This window comes from Cygnus olor, chromosome 4 (genome assembly GCF_009769625.2).
Source record: "Cygnus olor isolate bCygOlo1 chromosome 4, bCygOlo1.pri.v2, whole genome shotgun sequence".
NCBI classification, from domain to species: Eukaryota; Metazoa; Chordata; class Aves; order Anseriformes; family Anatidae; genus Cygnus; species Cygnus olor.
In genome coordinates, this window is record NC_049172.1 from 54,786,024 (window position 1) to 54,803,713 (window position 17,690).

At 35.8% G+C, this 17,690-nt stretch overlaps 1 protein-coding gene across 1 annotated transcript in view; it reads left to right on the forward strand.

The window, feature by feature from the left end:
* Positions 1 to 17,690, forward strand: part of ARAP2 (ArfGAP with RhoGAP domain, ankyrin repeat and PH domain 2) — a 128,857-nt gene that overhangs the window by 87,886 nt on the left and 23,281 nt on the right. The window contains 3 exon segments of the mRNA XM_040555449.1: positions 8,242 to 8,316; positions 8,975 to 9,092; positions 13,388 to 13,516. Of these exon segments, the coding sequence (XP_040411383.1) occupies positions 8,242 to 8,316; positions 8,975 to 9,092; positions 13,388 to 13,516 (322 nt within the window).

Here is a 17,690-nt window from a genome sequence, read left to right on the forward strand (position 1 = left end):
AGTGTCTCTCTTGCAGAATGGAAACATCTGCCTTGGTAATGTAACAAAACAAAAAACAACACAGATATTCTCTAAGAGCATTCTGCATGGTAGGGGTTAAAGTATGGAATTTATTAATTCCTGGGTACATGAAAAGGACCTTTTACTGATATTTGAGAATAAAATCTTGAATGGTGGAAATGCACAGACTTTTAAGTACATTACATTATTTTGTATGCTCTTTAGAACCAAAAAGAAAAGCATTGTGCAGCTGTGTTACACTATTTACATTTTCCAGGCAGCTCTTGGGAAGCTTTCATGGTTAAATGTTCATGATACCTTTGGAGAAATTAGGAAGACCTGAGAGAAGTTTTATGGGTACAAAAAGGGACAGTAAAGACATCTTAATTAGATATGGAGAAAAAAGAAGAAAGTAAACTGAAAGGCTGCTGAGGTTTTGAGTAACTTAAGAGCAACTGCTGGTTAGGTGGGTTTGTCTAAAACTGGGGCTGCAAGGAGTATAAGAGAAGAACCATTTAAAATGGTTTTGTTTGGTACTTTCTCCACCCCAGGTAACACTGTGAAATCACCTTTATGAGGTGTATTGCATTTGGAAGGCTGCCTATTGGAGAAAAAGAGATGTTTGCTTTTCTTTTTTTAATAAATCTCTAGGTTTTCTAAAATTGGTACCGTTTTTATTAAAAAGCTACCAGCAAAACTAGTCTTTGTAATTTAAAACTATAGTATCAAATTGTAACCTTCATGAATAATTGGGCTTGTTTGGATTGGTTTCACTGGGACTATCTAAGTTGATGGGAGGTGAAGCTATAGAGAGATTGAATTGGAATTTTAACTCTCCATATTTTGATCACAACAAAGTCTCTACTGATAATAATCATTGTTCTGAATTAATGGTTGCAACTACTCTGTTAATAGACTCAGTCTCGATTCTCATAATACACATGGCTAAGCTTTAAATTCTTTACCAAAAATATCATCACTTTAACCTTAAAAATGAAACAAATCCTATTCAAACAAAATCTCCTATCTCATCACAGAATCGTCTAGGCTGAGACCATCTAGTCTAATCCCCTTGCTCAAGCAGGATTGCTAAGAACAGGTTGCCTTGGACCATATCTAGTCAGATTTTTAATATCTCAAAGGATAGAGACTCCACAGCCTCTCTGGGCAACCTTGTTCCACTGCTTGACCACCTTCACAGTTAGGACAAAAATTATATATGTAAAATTGAATTTCATGTGTGTCTTGTGGGGAGGGGGAAACACACCACATTTGTGCCCATTGCCTCTTGTCCTGTCACTGGACACCATTGAAAAGAGTCTGGCTTGTTTTTCTTCATCCCTTCCCATCAGATGTTTGAACGTGTAGTTAAGATCTAGCAGTAGTTGTTTACCTTACTTGTACTGAGGAGCCCAACACTGAACACAGCACTTCAGCACTGGCAAGGCCACACCTGAGTAGAGAAGGATTACCTCCCATGACTTGCTTGCAGTGCTTCGCTTAATGCAGCCCTGGAGGCTGTTTTCCTTTTCTGCAAGGGTGCGGTGTTGGATCATTAATGTTGAATGCTAGAACATCAAGGACCTTCTCAGTAAAGCTGCTTTCCAGCTTGTTGCCCCCTAACCAGTGTGTGCTGGTACTCCTCCCCAGTTGCAGGACTTACATTTCCCCTTGTTGAGCTTCATGAGATTCCTCTCTGTTGATTTCTCTAGCCTGTTGAGGTCCCTCTGAATGTATCAGCTACTGCTCCCAGTTCAGTACCATCCGCTGACTAGCTGGGGACGTGCCCTGTCCCATTATCCAGGTCATTAGTGAAGATTATTGGACTCTGACTTCTTAGATACTTTTCAGTCTACTGTCTACTTGTCTACTCTGTATTTTGTATGCTTGTCTGTGATGATGTTATGGCAGACACCATTGAAGTTTTTACTAAAGCTGAGGTAAATACTGCTATCCTTTCATTCGCTTGTATACTCACTGTATAGGGCTATCAGTTTGGTCTGAGGTGACGCTGACCAGCCTGTAGCTTCCTGAATCTTCCTTCTTGTCCTTTTTGAAGATGGTATTGACATTTGCTCTTCTCTGGTCTTCAAGATCCTCTCCCAGTTTCCATGACTCTTCAAAAATAGAGAGTCACCTTACAGTGACATCATCTAGATCCCTCAGTGCTCATGGGTGCTGTTTGTCAGGCCCCATGGACTTACATATATCCATTACTATTTAAGTGTTACTTAATCTGGGCCTCCTTCACGGAGAGTAAGTCTTCCTTGCTCCAGACTTTCCCTCTGGACTTAAGAGCATGGGATTCCTGACGGTTGGAAAGATGGAGGCAAAGAAGGTGTTGAATACTCTGGCCTCTTCCATGTAATTTGTCACCGTTTCCCTTGTCCCATTCAGCAGCAAGCCCATGTTTTCCCAAGTCTCCCTTTTGCCATTTATGTACTCGTAGAATCCTTTCCTTCACATCCATAGCCAGATTTAACTCCAGGTTGGCCTTAGCTTTCTTTTCTAACCTTATTCCTGCACAACTGCGTAGCAGTTCTACATACCTCTTGGGTTGTCTGCCCCTACTTCTAACTCTTGTATCCTTTGTGTGTCTGAGTTCAGCTTTTCCAGCCAGACTTCATAAATACAAAAAGGATAATTTGCAGTGCTTTCTAGTACTTAGGATCGCCTTTCACTGCTGCCTCTGAAATTTTATGTTATTATATAGTACGCAACTGTCAATTTTTTTCTCATTCATTCTTAACACATTGCTAGAATTGTCAGCTTTTAGTTTCAGAGAGAATATTTGTACAAATAGAACTTTCAAAGCTGAAGAAAATGTCACTTCCTACTTTAGTTTAAGGGGAGAGAAAGGGCTAAAAAGAAATGCACTAGGAGTTGCATTTAGATGTACGACTTTGAAAATCTATTTCTTTTCATCCCATGAGGAAAAAAACAGTTCCTCAAAGGATGCGGTAAATAAGTGCTAAATACTTATAGTACCAGAGAGTTTCAACTGGACTGTAGAGTTTGCGTGCTTGGTGTACTGCATATGACATATCAGGAATAGTGTAGCCAGGAGGACCAGGGAGGTGATTGTTCCCCTGTACTCTGCTCTGGTGAGGCCGCACATCGAATACTGCGTTCGGCTTTGGGCCCCTCAGTACAAGAAGGATACTGAGGCCCTGAACGTGTCCAGAGAAGGGCTATGAAACTGGTGAAGGGCCTGGAACACAAGGCCTGTGAGGAGCGGCTGAGGGAACTGGGGTTGTATAGTCTGGAGAAGAGGAGGCTCAGGGGAGACCTTATTGCTCTCTACAGCTACCTGAAAGGAAGGTGTGGGGAGCTGGTGGTCGGCCTCCTCTCTCAGATAACTAGTGATAGGAGTAGAGGGAATGGCCTCAAGTTGTGCCAGTGGAGGTTTAGGTTAGAAATTAGGAGACATTTCTTCTCAGAAAGAGTAGTCAGGCATTGGAACAGGTTGCCCAATGAAATGGTTGGCATCACCATCCTTGGGCTGTTAAAGGTTGGACTTGGTGCTTAGGGACATTGTTTAGTGGGTGATGTTGGTAGTAGGGCAGTGGTTGGACCAGATGATCTTGAAGGTCTCTTCCAACCTTAATGATTCTATAATCACTGACATTAAATTTCACCTAATCACATTACCACCCACGTTCTCTGTAAATGTTTGCTCTATTCATTACTGCATTCCCAGATAATTTCTAGAGTAAGTTCTATTACACTACAGCTATGATATCTCTCAGCATTGTGCTTTTTTGTTTTTTTTGTTTTGTTTGTTTGGTTGTTTGTTTTTTTTGGCAAGAGGTCTTGCATTTGTGTACCATGAGGAGCTGTGAAAGTCTGAACATCTTTGGTGCATGAGAGCTAACCTTGCCTGAGGTGCACTTCTCCACAACTTTACAATCACCTTGAATAACTTAGAACGTATTTATTATGGCACTGTCTTGGAAAAGTGAATTCAAATTACAGCCTGTGGGCTCATTCTCAGTATATCCTGGATGAGTTTTTGAAAGACAGACGAAGCTCTTCAGCTTTACTAAGGTGGCACCAAGGAACCTTGGGTACCACATCTTTAAATAGAAAAAGCTAATTCCTTGGGCACCCATGTACATAAATGATTGTTGTAAGGTTTGCTGTTGTGAAATTAAAGACCAAAAAATCTGGTTAATCTCTCTTTGCATTGCTCAAGACCTTATGTGAACAAAAGATTTATATTAAAGTGGCAAACAGAATGGATTTCCATATGAACCGTTACACAAAGGAAGAATACGTCAGAAGTACCTGTATATTGGAAAATCACAAAGTGAAAAAGAAGCAGAAAAATAGGTTTTTAATGAAAAAATATTATATTAAATTACCCCCTCTTCTTCTTTTCTCTAAATATTTTACTGTTAAGTCTTAATAGACATTTTATGCTATATTATTTGTATTGTCTAGGCAAAATGGATGTGTGCTATAAATTGTGTGCATTGATTTGTAACTTTATGCTTTAATATAGACTCAATTGGCATAAAATGGAAAGTAGTATAGAAGATAATTTACTTCTCTGTTTCTCAGACAGGACAGTGATCCCAACTGAAAGCTGTCATTGATGTTCCTCTCCCTATAAAGATAATAAGTAATGGAAAATTCCTAGAACAAAATTGGTCACTGAGGCAGTTTAAAATTAGGCATCTGAAGTAATTCCTACTTGAAAAACATGAATTTTCACTATTTGGTACATGTTTCCTCAATCTGTTATGAGGAAAATAAGTAATTGAGCTGCTGGATTATATTAATTGATCTTTGTCAATATTGTATCAGAAAACATGAAATGGTGAGTTTGAGTTAGAAAATGCTTTTGGATCTTATCAAACCACTGGTATCTTTACTCTGCGTGGCATTTCCTGGAAAAAGAGTGATGACAAGTCAAGCTAGCAAATATGAACTCAGGAGACCTTAGTCATTTAGGAGCACTTGCCTCAGAGAGATGATGGTCTTATTCTTAACTTTCTAAACAAGCAGTAGACATCGGAACAAAACTTGTACTTTTTCATAATTGATAAACTGAAGTTTGAACTGCCTTTAAGGTTAGGAAATGCATTCTCTCTTTTCAGTCAGCCTCTTACCCCTATTTGGACTCCATTCCTCAGCTGTTTTACTCAAGAGCCTGATTGCCATTTGTGGCAATTTGATTGCAGCTATGAACATTTTTCCCTTCTGATTTAAGCTGTGGAACATTTTATGCCAGTTGCCAGTTTTTCTGTAGCAGGCAATTTTAACGTTACTACTGTTTCAATTTAAAACTACATTTTTCTGAAATTCCATGTGCACATAACATATTAAATGCATGTGTGCTTAATTTCTGGGACCACTTCAATACAGAAGGGAGTGATTCTGATCAAAGCTGGGGCAATTGCTTTTATTTCAAAAGTATTTACTGCCTAAAGCCCCCTGATTAATGAAGCTGCTTCTAGGTGGTTACAAGGATGTTTTGAGATTTTATATACAACATTTTCTTTAGAAGAATCTGACATTTCCCTGACTGTGCCTGTTGTCGTTAGCAGGATTGGTTGGTAGAGCTGGACCTGGGCTAATACTAAGTGCTGTTGAAAAAGCTTGACCTTCCTCTTTATTCTATTTTACAGTAGTAGCTTCTATCATGAATGCCAAGTGCATGTTGCTCAGAATTTCAGAAGGCTGCGTTATATGCATGCCTACATTTTAAATTTTACCAGGCTTGGCCATATAGTCTTCTTTTAAACTGCTGCTGTTTAAAAGGAAGAGCGTTTTCTTCATCAGGCAGAAATGCCTTCATCAGTGCTATGACCCCAGCCAATTGACATTAACTATACTTCTCAGTACAGACCTGAGATAGGGTTAAGCATCTTCAGAGTTGAATGGCTAGGTGGAAGGGTGTATCTTTGAAATATCTTCTAGTATTTCAGTGAAATAATGGAGTATGATGAAACCTACTCTCCTCAGCTGCTTTCTTCCTCTGGGTCATTGCCTGTCATCATATAGCCTGTGAGCAGTTTGCAAGGCCATGCATATGCAAGACTTGCATTTGCAGACCATATAGACTAGACATTGGACTTGTGCTAGCTCTTTGGGAACTTTTTTTGGATGGCCTTCCAGCTACTGGTAAAATTGACGACATGGTGCAGACAGAGTGATTTAACAGCATGGGTGGCTGGCAACTTAAACATCAAGCAACTATAATTAAGAATTCTGTGTAAGAATCCTTTCCATTTAACATCTGATTGCCTGACATTAGTGCATCAAAATGTACATGTGTTTGCAGGGGAAATCAGTGATGCAAATACTTAATATATTTGAGTATATAGGTTGCTATAGAAAAATTATCTCCAAGCTGATGGTGCAGGGTGTTCAGAGAAGAACATCTAAAGCAAATTTCTGTTGAAGGCCTGGAAGTTCTTACGTCTGAAATGTCATTGCAGTTTCTTTCCAGGTGGCACTTCATTAGCTGCTCTTCATTTTCTGTCCACTATATACTTAGGCCAGCTGTTTCTGTTTGCTGCTGTAATTTACAGCACATTTTCTCTCCATACGGTTGTTTACACGAGCCCAGTGGAAATCAAATGTCAGCTTCGTTCTTTTTTTCTAACCTTTCTCTGTAATACCATCTGAAAAGCAAATTTTACAACTAAATGAGCTTTTTTTGAGTCTATGCCACTATAATTAAGAAGCTTTCTTCAAAGTAGCTTTGTAATGTTTTTCCTCACAAATGTTTCCATTAGTTTTCTATTCTCAGAGGCTAAACTAACTTTAAAGTCACCATTTTCCAGAATGTTAATGTTCTATAAAATTGAGTGCTGCCATTTATTTTTCCATGGAAATGTAGTTTCAGCTTCTGTAAATTCGTCAAAATGTATCTTAAAGCTTGCCTGTTCTTATCGTTTTCTCCATATCTTACTCTGCATATAATGTAGTTTTTACTTTCCTTAGCCTCTTCCTTTGAATTTTGTTAATATGTAAATAAGTAGCATCACTACGAATACTGTTCTCAGAGTTGACACAGATTGGTATTCGTAATGTAAATTTCATTATTAATTCTTTATATTGGCATATTAATAAAAGGATACATCTCCTGAAAGGCCCAGTTTTCTACCTTATTTTTTTCTTCCCATGTACTGATCTTCTTCACGGTTTTAGTTTTAGAAAATATTTTTATTACTGGGCTGAATTGCAATCTTTTGAAGACGCGTATGATTACATTGCAAGGGAACTTGAGCAGGCAAAGAGCTAGACACTTATAACTGTATAAAAGTAAGTAATTTCTCATCCAAGAAGGTAATTTCATTGCCATAGATGAGCAAACCTAGCAATGAGAGAAAAATACTATATTCTTTCACATGAATCAACTTTTTTTTCCTTGATCATAAAATGCTGCATTTACTGTCTTCTGAGTTTCTGTGTAAAGTTCATATTATTAGGTGTTCTTAATTATGTATATTAAACTATTATATAATATATAATACATTTGCTTGTCATCTAATTATTCCGTGGTAGCTTTTTACATAAAAGTTTGGGTATCTGGTCTAAGAAGGTCAAAGAGCTATCTTTAATAGAGGTTGATACCAAGAACATGTGTTTTGATTCCTTTTTTAAACATGTAATGACAAGTATGACTTCATAGTAATGAATCCCAGTTATCTGGGTGTATACAAATGGCTTTAGGACTGTAATATTCTGGCATTAGTAATTCTTCCTCTCATTTTTAACTGACTTATTTTATTTTGTGCTGCTGTACTTTTCTATTTCATGGTCTTAAATTCTATTAATCTGTTTTGGCTCTGAAATGAGCCTGGCTTATTTAAGCAGAACTATGGTTCTGATGGTTTAAGATACTAATACAGCCTAGTGTGTTACTAGTAGTGTGCTAGGTACTAGTACACTCACGTCAATTTTACATTTCCATTTATGTTATGTCATCCCTAGTTTTCTCGCTTGAACGTATATTGGTTAAGTCTGTTTTTTAAATATATGAATACTTTGGATTTAGTCAGGGTTTGAATTTTTCCTTTGAATCTGAGAATATGATTTTCTTTCCTTTTGCTAATGGGCAGGCTTTCCAATTGGCATCAACTTGGGGAGTATTTTTTAGATAAAGGGGAAAGAAGTTAATGTTCAGTATGTTCTTGCACATCTGCTAAATAATCTTTGTACTTACCCAGTTTAAAAGGTTATTTAAAATATTTAAGACTTTCTTGTATTTTTGTTGTTTTCCTTCAGGTTTCCCAGGCTGGAGATTTGCTGATTGAAGTTTATGTGGAAAGAAAGGAGCCAGACTGTAGTATTATAATCAGGGTGAGAATATAAAAGTGATTTTAACCAAACACTTCATAAAGCATGTAAAATATATTTTCATACTTTTGTAACTACATACGAAAGTGTGATTTTGTATCTATCACTATTATTTTAAAACTATTTTATTATCTGTGCTGCCTAAATTTTATAAAGACTTTTTAATGTGCATTTTTAAAGAGAATGTTATCATCCAATTTCAAAGCAGAGACATCCTCCTTCAGTTTTATTGCAGTATGCAGTGATATAAATTTTCATTGTCCTATGGCTGCAACGCAAGTTGCAAATTAACAAGTACCCAGTGAATGCTGTTTTTTAAAATAGGAATATGCGTTACCAAGATGAAAAAAAGAAAGAAAAAAAGTAATCTGTAATATTTACCTTTCTTTTTACCAAGAGAAAAATACCTTTATAATAATTTTGGAGGGTGGAGAAAGTGAGTTTAAAGTTATCAAAATATCTGTCGGCTGAAAAGGATAACTTTAGTTTCATACAACAAAATAAGGAAAGCATACTGTAGTTTGAGAAATATTAGTGATTTCCAACTCTGTGAATCTCTGCATTTTTTTTTTCTTTAGTAAACACAAGGAGGAAGACTTTGGCGGAAAAATTGAAAACAGTAACTGCAGTACATTATAAACTGGCACGATTTGTATTACAGGTATCGCCGTTGACAGAAGCAGAAGAATTAACTAATGATGTTTTAGGAATCAAAAACATTACTCCCAACAAAGATGATATCTGGGCTGCTTTTGAAGTACTTGAAAATGGAGAGCTAGGTTAGTGATTCTTGTTCATCAAATTTTTATTATTTTCAAGATTTAACATATCAAAAGGTTATTTAAAGAGTTACTTAAAATATTTATAGAAATAAAAAAAAATAGCTTTCATGCTGTTTTATATCTGGGTGCTGTGACATCTACATGATTTCTTTCTAAACTTTGCCAGAATTAATTCAATGAGTTGTTTTTAAATGCTTATGATTTGGTGACCGAAAAAAAAATTCCTTGTATTACTTTGGCTTACAGTTCATTAGCCATCAGCTACAGAAAAATACATCTTGCCAATGAATCTCAAGGAAGAAACTTATTTTCATTAGGTCAGTAGTTGATTGTATAAGGAATAATGTTTTCCAGAAAATGGAATGAGAAAAATCTATGCAATACTTGGGGAAAAGGACCTTTATTATTATTATTAATTTAGTCAGTTATTTAAGTTCGTTTAAAAAAAAAAAAAAAAAAAAAAGGAAGCAAAGTTCTGTAATCCTGTTTTTATCGCCAGTGGCATTATGATGTAGATAACACACCCTTGAAACATTTGTTTTAGATACAGTTCTGCTTCTAACAGAGGCAAAAGTCACAAGGTCACAATGTTCATGAACAGTAAAAAGTTTCAACATTGGGATTGCTTTATGCATATTGGAGCCTGAACTTCATTATTAGAGATACTTAAAATAAAAATTGTGGGATTTATTGTTGTTGTTATTATTAAACATCTTATTTTGATGAATTCTCAGTGTCCCCTGATTTTTGAAAAATACCTGAGGGTCAGAAATATACTTTTAGTAAAAAGCAGCCTCTATTAGCATTTTATACTAAGTTGCTTTTAAACTGAATGATCCTGGCACCTCTTTACATCTTACAGTCTTGTGGTGATGCTACATAGACTTGTGACATAGGGTTCATTTCCTGATTCACAGATGTGGGTGTCAACTGACAAACAATGCTAGCATCTGTTGTCTTTGGAAGAGTCCTGATGACTCTAGAACTCCCATTTCTTTTGACTGAGTAATGGAGAGACTTGAAGAAGGATTTTTTTTTTATTTTCTTGATCCTGATATATAACACAGGAAAATGAAAGCTAAAGTAGATATTGTCAAGAGAATGTAAAAGGAAATACAAAAGACAGGCCTCACGGCAGATTCTTGGGGTATTTGCGTATAACAATCAGTGTTTTAGTGTGAACTGGAAAGGTTTTTTAAGCTGACGACTGTGAGAATGGCAAAATTAAGTTAATAGTGAGACACTGCTGGCTCTATATTGGTTTATCAGTATTGTTAAGGAATTCAAATGTATCCTATTGAAACGAGAGATTTACAGAGCACAGTAGAAAATGACATAGCAAAAATAAAACAAAACTTGGAGCAAGCAAAGTCCTAATTCAACAGCTACCTCCAAGTAGTAGATACCACATTGATGAAATGTCTCCTTCATGGATCCTTTTGTGGAGGAATCATCAGAACAGGCAAACTAAATGAATAAAGGTGAAAAATAATGCATATAGTAACAGGCATTTATCAGGGAAGACTCCATTGGTGCTATGGCTGAATCTGGCAGGTTTTCAGAAGCCTGAAACAGAAAGAAAATAACAGAAAAATAGTTCTACGTAGTATTTAATTTAAATGTGACACTAAAGAACCAAAAAATGAGTCTTTGCTGTTAAGTTGTTCTTACTAGCATCAGCTAACAGATACCATTGAACGTTACATTATCGAAGGCATTTACAGGTAAGTTGTGATTTTAACGTGTCATGACAGAAACAAAGTTTGCTTATTTTTTTTCAAATATACATTAGACCATAGTGCATTTGTGACAGAATTTAATTTTCTGATAGTGTTCCTGATGTAGTCTGGTACCTGTCCATTGCATGGTGATACTGGTTCATTACACTTAATCCTGAAGTTTTATGAGAGTTAAAATACTTTTTTTTTTTTTTTTTTTTAAGACTTACTGCCCTAAAAATGAACCCTGAGAAGTCAAGAAAATTAGATGCTTATATTTTATAAAAAAGTAATTTTCTCCTGATATTTATTGCTGCTTAAGACTAAAATGACTGGTTTTGGATATTTACCAGCATATGATGACCTAAGTAAAAAGGGTAATTGGATGCATGTGTTGACTGCTTGCCGTTTGAAATACTGAAATTGCAGTATTAAAAATCAACTAGATTATTTGCATATAGAAATTTTGAAATAATTGATAATTTTATCTAATCTAATGCAGAATGTACAGTACCATATGCTTTTACAAAATAGGGTGTATATTTTTTAGTAATTTGTGCTTGATGGATAGTTTGTAAATGAGGTGTGTTGCCAGTAAAATAGCTAATGCATTTCAGCATGATGATTTATGTACCATGTAATCCATGATGACAGATGGTCTTAAATGTAACCGTAAATACGACAGTAGGTGTTTACTATGGGAGTGCTGGTGTTCTAGGAAGATGTGGTGATTTGCCAGTGTTTCTTGCCTTTGATTTGTGAAGTTACTCTCCTTAAAACGGAATTTTCTTTCTTGCACAAAGGCAACAAGTTGTTTTAACTTTGACGCTTCAAAGAGTTGACTGTTTCCCAAAAGTTGAAAAGAAACTGAAAAAGTTGGACCATTTAAAGCAAAAGGGCCAGAAGAAATTGAGTTATAAAGTGGTGATTGGTATTTTTGTTAGGCTGCTTTGTTGTTATGTCTGAACAACAAAATCTTTACATAAGTGATATAACAAGTCTATAGGTAAGGTAATTTTTTTGCATTGCAAACCAGCCATTGTTTTTCTCAGCCACTTAGCGGTGTGTTGTTTTGGCTGCTGCTTTCTGGAGTCCTGGTGTTCAGGAAAATGTGTTCTGCTAGAGCGTAGTGCTGGACAGTCTCAAAGCAGCTGTTGACATTTCAGACTCATCTACCATAGCAGAAGTGAAAAATGAGATTATGGCATCATCGTTTCCCATCAGTGCCCAAGAGATACAGGGCTAGACTGCCTGACCCTATGTGACAGCGTCACACAGGCGTGACTTTCCAGGAGTTGTACTCAGCTTTTCTTAAGTGTTGACCCACTTAAGTTTGTATGCAATTGGGAGCTCAGAATTTGTGGAAAAATCAGTCTTTGGAGTGAAAATGCATCCATTGCTCTAGTTGTGTCTTGCAAAGCCATTGTTGAGGTTTTGTGCTTTCCATAGGTGCTTACTGCTGAGAGTCCTTGGGTGTGTTCATGGAGGAGCAATTATTTAGAGACCGGTACCATATAGAGGGAAACTGCTGTGCACTGTCTCTCCATCCCCATCAGGATTGCCTAGTGTGATACCAGAGACTGCGCTGCAGTGTATGTCACTTTCATATTTCTGCTGGATCTGGTAATGTGGATTTAGGGCCTATTAGCAGTGCCTTCCCAAGTTTCACTTGTATATGAACTGTAGTTTGTAGAATAGAGTACTGATTGGGCTTTTGTATCATGCTTTTGTATCACTCCAGTGTTTCAATCCTGTGGAAGGGTATCAGGGTTTCTCTTTTTAGGGTGGATATGTTGACAAATGTATGTTTCAGCAACCTGTGTATTAAAATGCCCTCACACAGTCTAGTTGTGCTTTCATCAATTTATATTTTAATCTTGTTATTCTCTTCACATGGGGTTGGGATTTAAAAGTGCAAGTCTGGAAATTCCCCAACCACATCAATGGGGAGAAGAACCAGTAAAACTAAATCTTTTTCCCTTTCAGTTGAAAGGAATGTAACAAAACGAAGGGTCTGCCTCGGCCTGCTTTGGCCATTAACAGACAATGCAATCTATGCCAGTATTTTTACTTCTTTTTTTTCCGTTGTGCTCAAAATTATTTTTTTGTTGTTGTTTTGTGTTTTTGGTGTGTTTCTTGTTTTGTTTAGGTGTGTTTTTTGGATATGTATATGTGCGTGTTTTTTTTAGTGTGTTAGTAGCTGTGGTGATTGATTTTTGTATAGAGCCCAATGCTGTCTGACTGCATTTACATATTCCCTGTGATAATTTCTAACCTTTATATTAGTTTGAAAACAGTGTTTTAGTATCTCTACTGAAGGAAATACTAATAACTAAATACAAAAGAATCGTTGAATATTTGACTTTTGCTTCTTCAATTTGATTATCTAGGCAGATCTTGCTAGCAAAGGTGTTGCTGCAGAAACTCAATGAAGTGCTTAATTGCCTTATTTTGAAAGCAGTGTTCTTCTTCTGTAGCTTAAAGTGAATGAAACAAACAGTGCACGTGAAACTTCTAAGGGTCTATAGTCTTGATTTTCTTATTTCAGCTTTTTTTTTTCTGGGCATTTTTCAGAACGTCCACTGCATTATACAGAGAATGTTCTAGAACAGGTTCTCCACTGGAGTTCACTACCAGAGCCTGGCACTGCATATCTGATAATAAAGAGATTTCTAACAGCAGACATGATGAAACTCTACAGTGGTATGTGTCTTTTGTATATATCCTCTTGTGTTTCTCTTTTTTTTTTTTTGTAAATTAGGTATTTCATGTAGGGACACAAGGATGGCAATTCTTTTATGGATGTCCTTATATAGATTCTTATATAGATGTTCCAGAACACCTGAATTACCAGTATTTTATAGAAGTTTCTGTTTTACGAAGGGTTATGCTGACTTCCTTGTAGAACAAAAACTACATCATTTCTATGTTTTAGAAACTGTAAGCTCTGCCATGTGAACATATGTGAACAGAAACCCTGCATTCTGCTCACACTTTGTGAACCGTGGAGCTTGAGACGACTGTTTTATTCACAGTACAATTCTGCACAGTCCTTCCACATATATACTCTGTCTATATGTGGGTGAACTGTATGTGTGTGTATATATACACACAGTGTGCATATTATGTATTAAGTATGTATGTTTTTATATAATTATATAAAGTATGTTATAATTTCTGTTATACTCCTATGCCTCCAAACTAGTTTGAGTGACATAAACAACTGAATGACTTATGTACAGCATGTGGCTTTTAAAAAGGATGAGAAATTTAGATCTGACACTTGAAAGGAAACACATCTCATATATAAAGTGGAAAAATAAGATTTACAAGCTCCCCCAGTCGTTTTTTTCTGCATAATACCTGGAGTTAGATCTCCCATATAAAAATGTATAGTATTCACTCTGAGGGAAGCAGGAGTTTAAAAGTTAAACATGTCCAAAAATGACTACCCTGTCATTTGAAAGCAGTTGAAATCCTATGTGTTGTCACTCTGAAACATGCAATGCTGACATATGTTGCCTGGTTTAATGTCCAGCTGATTTAATCTAATGACTTATTCAAATATATAATCTTTTTCTCTCCTGTAGATTTCTTACCCATAAACAGAAATATTAATTTCTTCATCAGCATGTCTGTTCTGTCTCAATTTCAAGAAGTAAAAGTTATGCTGTTATGCTTATGCTTCTGAAAGTAATAGCTTTCTTTCATCATTCTCTTTTCCTGTAAAAGTATATTCCACAGATATGAACAAACCTTAACGAGTGTGCTGTTCGTGGCTTTTATGTTTGAGTTTCACTATCTCTAAATGTGTTACAGCAGATAGTGAATAGAGAGAAATGGCCTAGTTCATTAAATGCTTGATATATGAACTCCCATCACCTCACTATGTGTTCATGTATAATCAGAAAAAGGGAATGGGTCATAAGGACTGTGTGTGAACAACTGCTCCGAGAAACACGTAAGGACGAGGCTAATGTCTGAAGTTCAATTTACAAAATGCAGTGCTATCTAAAAGGGAGAGCTGCCATTTGCCCTCCTCCTTCTCTTCTGCTTTCTACATCCATTTGTTCCCTCAGCCCATTTCAGTAATTGAGTTTGAATCAATTCTTTTCAGTTTGACATTGGTCTAGGCACATTGGCTTTTGACTGAATGTTTAAATTTGTCTCATTTTTTGGTATTAAAATAATTAAAACCTTATTAAATAACTTATATTGGTTTTCTCAGTGGTTTGTAGGGAAAAGTCCCTGCCATATTGTTAACTTCCAGTGTTGATCTCTGCAAACCTTATGTGGCAGAGTAACCTCATGTATAACAAAAATCTTGAATGTGAAATTGCCATTTTAGGGAGCTTTTATATGGTGAATAGATTTTAATTTCTAAAGCTTTACTTTTTCTAACTGCTTCTTGTTATAGTAAAATAAAGATGTTCAAAATAACAAACAGTTCTGTAGTCATTTCATCTCAGAGGTTCTGAGACTAGCTTCTAAATTTGCTCTGAAATACTAATAATAATGAGGAGCTAATACACATTCATTAGCTTCAGCAAAACAGTGTATGTATTGTGTAGGCAAAGATGCGGAGAAGTCTGCAGCATTCATCCGCATTTTGTAGTTGCAGAAATCTACATGTTTATTGTTTCTAATCTTGTACCTGTATATGTACGCTTAAAACAAATAAGTGGCTATTTCAAATGAAAAAGAGTTTTAGATCAACATTGTATTTGCATCACTACATGGTATCAGAGTGAGGAAAGATATAGGATCAGGCCATCAGAGGAAGGGATGACCTTCAGTTTCCAGGGGGAGGCAGCAGATGTGGTTATGCTGGAGCTTTCCATCTCAAAGTATAGATGCCGGCCTAGAGAGAGGGAGGAAGACCTTAGCATTGTTAGTCTTTTACCCTCTTTATGTGGGTAATTCCTCCTCACTGAGCAGTAGGACTGAGTCCAAATGTCCAACCAATGCTATGTGAAGTGTGGTTTTTAACAGTGGATTCAGCCATACAAATGAGTGGGTGGCTGTCCTCCTTTTCGGTAAAACCAGTAGGGCTGTGATCATGTCTATGTTTATAATTGAATTCCGTTAATTTCCTTTGTTTCTCTGATTTATGTTAGTCTTACAGACTAAATTATGATACTCCAGACCTTCTATTTTCTGTTAATGTTACCTCAGAGCTTTGTGTCATCAGCACTTTTTTCCTTCCAGAGGCCTTAATTATATATGAAACAATGTTAGTTCAATAATGAACCTAGAGGAACAACTCAGCCTCATTTCATCCTGGCAAATTATCGTTGTCTTCCCTGTCAGTGAAACTTCCCACATTTCCTTTACATAGTAATTTCCTTTACATAGTACTTTCTCCTTTTTTATAACTCTTATTTTCATTTTCTCCATTTTAAACAAATTTCTCATGTTGTACAATAGCAAATGTACTGAGGCCTAGATGTATATTTTTCTCTTGTCTAGAAATCTGTTTTCCTTATCAAGGGAAAAAAAAAAAACATACTTCATTTTGTTTCAGTATTTTCAGCAAATTTGTGGTGATTTTTCCACTTTCCTCCAAATCTTTAGTTACTCTCTCTTGACAATTTATTCTATAGCTTTTGATAGTTGTTGAAGGAGCATTGTCTTTCAAGTGCTGTTCAGAAGGGCTGGCTGTGCATTGTATTTTGGTATAAGAGATGCTCAGTATAGTGTAGTTATATTTCAAGACCCATTTTCTTTTCCTTACCTAAAAATTTACCATATTCAAGTTCTATTTTTTATATCAAAATGTGAGGGAATAGATCCACTATAAAGTTTGTGTATAGGTACTTGAATTTGTCCTGGTAAAGAATTGTATAATTTGAGTGGGAAGTATTGATTTCTGAGAACCAGGAGCTATTATTCAGAGAGATTCTTTGAAACACAAACTTCTGTACTGTATGTGGATCAATCCTGAATGGATTGAGTGCATCTGGTTCCTACTAGCTGCAAAGTTCTGGAAAGCTTTGCATGTTTTGCAAAGTTTATATCTGAAAAATGGTTAGGGCACACCCCAATTATTTTAGATTTATTGTATGAAATACTGGCTTTTAAAGAGTAGAGAAAATCAAGCTAGAGAAATGTTTTTTTCTCCTTCAGGCTTTTCAAAGATCTTTCTAAGTATTGAGTGTTCCTAGATTTGCTAATGCTGCAAAGTTTAGAAAGATTTTTTTTTGTTTGTTATTTTGAGATCTGTGTGTAGAAATATAAAATACTCCAATTTGGTACAGATATGAAAGTGTGCTGTATGCTTAAAAAAAAAATGTTTGTGATGGTGTGGATTCATTTTCTACTCTGAACATTAAACAAATAGAGTGGCAGTGAAAGAATATGCTCTTTTTTTTAACTGTATGTTTGCACAGATATGACACAGATATAACTGAAGATATGTAACTTTTGATTTAAATTTTTGAAATGTATTGATTCTTGCTTTAGATTCTATCCTAAACTAATGAAAATACTGGGAAATTTTCTTCTGAGATTTTCTTTTAATGGCAAGCATACTGATTAGAATGTAGTTTGGCTTTTTGATGAAATCAAAGTTTAATATCTTTTTAATTTCCATTATATTTAAAATATCTTTCATAGCTCCAGTTTGTACTAAGATATAAAGCAAGAGGGAATTGGATTCATGATTTTTAATTATCTTCTTTTTTTCAAATAATTAGGGTTAGTAAGAGGAATAATGTAATTCAGAGTCTTTAAACAGCTGTTTTTCAGCCAATGTGAAAAATGGGATTGAGATGCAACTTTTCAGGCTAGCCCCAAAGTCTCACTACCCTGTACAAAAAATAGCAGAATCTTACTCAGAGTTTCATAATATAACCCGTTTTTATACATTTGCTTTAAA